At 31.9% G+C, this 4,306-nt stretch overlaps 1 protein-coding gene across 3 annotated transcripts in view; it reads left to right on the plus strand.

The window, feature by feature from the left end:
• Positions 1-1,414, plus strand: part of LOC106473067 (sodium-coupled monocarboxylate transporter 2-like) — a 72,786-nt gene extending 71,372 nt beyond the window's left edge. For all 3 annotated transcript variants that reach the window (XM_022402602.1, XM_022402597.1, XM_013933749.2), the window contains exons 15-16: positions 464-582; positions 986-1,414. In XM_022402602.1, the coding sequence (XP_022258310.1) occupies positions 464-582; positions 986-1,183 (317 nt within the window). In that variant the 3' untranslated portion in view covers positions 1,184-1,414. The remainder of the gene's footprint in view (positions 1-463; positions 583-985) is intronic.
• The last annotated feature ends 2,892 nt before the right edge of the window (positions 1,415-4,306 follow it).

The following is a 4,306-nucleotide window of genomic DNA, read 5'->3' on the forward strand; positions in this document are numbered from 1 at the left end:
TCGACAAGGTTTTGTCATCTTCAGGTCATTGATGATGCAAAAACCTTGTCGAAACGTTGTACATTTGCTGTTATATTAAAGTTTTTCTTCATTACCCATTCAAGCCGTCTCCAGCCATTATTAGTCTCAAAGTGGGTTCCTCGTCATCTAATTTCATTGTAAGGTTCTAGATCTATAAGCGTAATGAATTGAATGTTCGATTTAGGCGAAGTTATTTTCAAATATTAGTGTTTATATTAATAACAGTTTGTTTGTTTGTAGTTAAGCACAGAGCTACTCAAAGGGCTATCTGTGCTCTGGCCAGCACGGGTATCGAAACCCGGTTTCTAGCGTTGTAAGTCCCCAGTCATACCGCTGTGCCACTGGAGGGGGGGGGGGCATATTAATAACAATAGTTAGTAATAGACTGACGATGTATTTCACAGAACACCATTGTAATTGCTGGAATATTTAATCCTTTTAGGTCCAAATAAACCAGAAGACATCGATCCAAAGTTGATTTGTCCAGTTTTTGATAAAGTATGCTGCTGCCTTCCCATCAGACTGCGGAAGAAGCTAAGATTTCGAGTTGGTCAAAACGTGGTGAGTTATATCTGGTGTACTATTCACGATGACCACTAAGAACGGCAGTATTGTTTGGTTTACGAACGTTGTAAAATAATAACTGCTAAGCCTCGCTAACTTTTCCTAAATATATTTGAAAGTCATAAATATATATTTTGAAGTAATAAATTGCGTAAACTTTTAAAAAGGTTTATGCCATTATCCTATGATATCTTGTGTGAATTATTTTGGCAATTAAAGTTGTTTATTGTTCCGTACATCGTGAGGCTACAATTTGAAACCTGTCAGATGATTTTTGTTTGAAATAGTTTTATTTCTGGCTGAGTATACTAGGGAATTAGCTCATCGTGCTAATTTATGTATGCGTACGTATTAGCTCGAAATATCGTAAGTAATGCACTTGTTTTACCCTTTGTTTCAGTCCATTTTGCCTCGTGACCAGTCTATAGTGACCACCATGTCCTCAGAAAGTTCAGCTGATCTGAAAAAAGAGAAAAATGGCGTTCTTAATCACTCCTACATCCCAAGTATGACAGACCTGGAGGAACCTGAGATGGATAACAAAAGAGAAAAATCCAAAAATGAACTTAATGCTGAAACCCAAATAACACCGTTTTAGCGAAGATTTTGTATTTAACCACCTAATTTAAGGAAACGGGTATCGGTGCAGATGTAAAAAAAAAAAAGGGTTAACGGATATTGACTTTTATAATAAAACAACAGTGTTATAATTATTTTCAATTTTATCCATTTTCAAAGTGACCATCTTAATCTAAAAATTACAGATTGTATTTGAACATTTCTAAATATAAGGTTGTTTTTTTACTATTTAATGACACTTTTCTATGTTTTTTTCTGTGATGGATAGCATTGTTTGTTTGTTTGTTTTTATTTTCTTTTTTTCAGTAAAGTATTAATATTCTTATTCAATTTTATATCTAATTTCCACCTATTTATCCTGTAAGTAAACATATTACAATGTATCTATGTCTCCAATCTGTTCTGTTTCTAACACTTTAGAATTCAGTACTTGCGCTTCTGAAGGCCCTTAGTAACTCATTTATTTCTATTTCAATGAGAGAAAATACTTAATTATTCATGATAGTACTTTTGTTTCATTTAACCAAAGTAAGCACAGTCTGCGAAAGTCGAGGCTGGATAGATATTTTACGTGATCGTTCTATATCTTTCACTTAGTAATACTTTCTAATGCATATTAACTTTTAAACCCGTAATTCTTTGTTCCTTCTGCCAGAACTATTTTCATGATTTCTTAATAATTATCACCATACCTTATAGAACTTCGATTTTCTTAATTTTGTGGATAGTAACATTGTTTGGATTAGTTTTCAGCCAAAGGAGTTAAGAAATAATACGTTACTGATTCTTTGCTATTACACATATTAATAGAATATTCTAAATACGAACACTCTTCTATTGGATGATTGATTTGATAAGGGAAAAAAAAAAAACTGTTACCAGGAGAAACATTTTGTAACATTTATCTTCACCAGTTTAAAAACATGCAGTTCGGGATGTGTTTATTTTATAAGATGTTCTTCAAACGTTTCTGGAAAGTGGGCCTCCAAAATTCAATATTTGTGAAATTGGTGTTTCTGTTTTATTTCTGAAAAATTTAATTTATTTCTTCTGAGTTAATTAGTAAAATATTATAAATCGAACTTTGCCTATTTATGAAATCTGTTAATCTATGTCGAAAACAAGATCTTAGAATGGTATATTTTTTATTATTAGTTATCTACAGTATTTTGTATTCTATCACAAAATGCTCCCAGTGACATAGCGGTATGTCTGCGGACTTACAACGCTAGAAACCAGGTTTCAGATACCCGTTGTTAGACCACAGATAGCCCTTTGTGTAATTTTGTGTTAACTACAAACAAACAAATCTATCATACAATTACTGTATGAATAAAGCATAGGCGTAGGAAGCAATAAATGTTAGTAGGACTACAATCACAAGTATGTGTGTGAGCTGGTAACGAGGTGGGGTTTTATTTTATGATGGTATTTATAAACCCACATACAGATGTGCATAAATAGGTTTCTACGCCTGTGGTTCGTTAAAGGAATTTCAATACATGAATACTTGGGTGAACTGAAAAAATGATTTTTTTTACTAAACCATCTAAATGCAATTTCGTCCATTTTGTAAAACATGAAAACCAACCAAGCTGATATTATAACCACCTAAATTAATCTTTAACCACCACTGTTAGGCAGTTAAGCTTCACTAAAGATGTATCCTGAGATGTATGTAATTGGATACGTTTTAAACTTTGGTTAAATATCGTTTATTTTTATGTTTTGTATTGTTATAGAACCGTTTTAGAATAGAAAGTGTCCAGTACTGTACCAAATCTAATAGAATAGAAAGACCCTAATATGGTATCGGACCTAATGCAGGATTGAATTAGTGTGTGTTACATATTAGAATTTCGAATAGTCCGAAGCCGAGTTAACTGATAATTTAAATTATACTTTGGGTTTAGTATTTAAATATATGCCGATATTTTAGTCAATTTACGATATTTGTCAACAAGATTGATACACACCGTCTTCGTTTTTAACACAAATACGTTTTAATATACACACATCAGTGTATTTACGATATTGGCCAACAAGATTGATACACACCGTTTTCGTTTTTAACACAAATACGTTTTAACATACACACAACAGTACAATTTACAATAACAATTATTACAAATAGTTATTACAAACAACGATTTATAAACAAAAGTTTCGCAAACTTACAAACAATATAAAGTTTTCTTTCTAGTATGGAATTTTCTTGATATCTTATCGAGGATTTACGATGAGCAAGTTAATTACGAGTTGATGGAGATATATTTCACTTAAGGGGAAGCTAGCTAGCTTTGTCCTTTGCCACACACACGAGGTTTTCCACGGTTGAAGTTAGGTAATGTTTTCGTAAAAATATTAATGTCCGATGAGAATCCACTGAAGTTAGACGATTTGTAAAGTTCGAAATTTATAAATATTCCTGGTCAAATATCTTAAGTTTTCTGATTGATAAGCGGTATAAAAATCACATTTATAGCTTTCGAAGTTTATAGCATACTGCTTATAGCGAACTAATAATAGATACTCTCCTTGGCGCGGCGCGTTGGTTATATTTATAGGCGTGGGAAGATTTCCTAGAAAATTCAGATTTCGTAACAATACTAATTAAAAACGTTTACGTACTTACATATACTTTTGATTCTTACTCTCGAGAATCTTCTACAACTTTGGAGAACAGGCGGAAGTCTCGCAATACATGTCTAACACTATAAGCTATGCATGTTTTTAAATCTAAACAACGTTGGTATTAAGCTAAATACATAACAACAAATTCGTTACAGCTCCCTCCTTAGAGAATAAAAATTGGCGTTAGACAATTTTTAACTAAGATATTATATATATATATACACACACACACATTGGAAACAATGCATTATATTCGTTCAAAGGATTATACAACTTTAATAATAATTACAGTATAGAATACAACCAATACAAATAACCTTATGATAATATAATTTAATAGTAGATGAAAGTACATCGGGAAAAATGTTGTCAATCTCCAAATTATATTCTCATAGTGATAAACTGCAATTTAACAGCCTTATTTTTTATTTGTGTGTGTGTGTCTTTTCTTTTTCTTTCTTTCTGTACTTTTCTTTCTGTCTTTTTCTTTCTCTCTTTCCTTCTTTCT

The sequence above is a fragment of the Limulus polyphemus genome, unplaced genomic scaffold (genome assembly GCF_000517525.1).
Source record: "Limulus polyphemus unplaced genomic scaffold, Limulus_polyphemus-2.1.2 Scaffold126, whole genome shotgun sequence".
Lineage (NCBI taxonomy): Eukaryota > Metazoa > Arthropoda > Merostomata > Xiphosura > Limulidae > Limulus > Limulus polyphemus.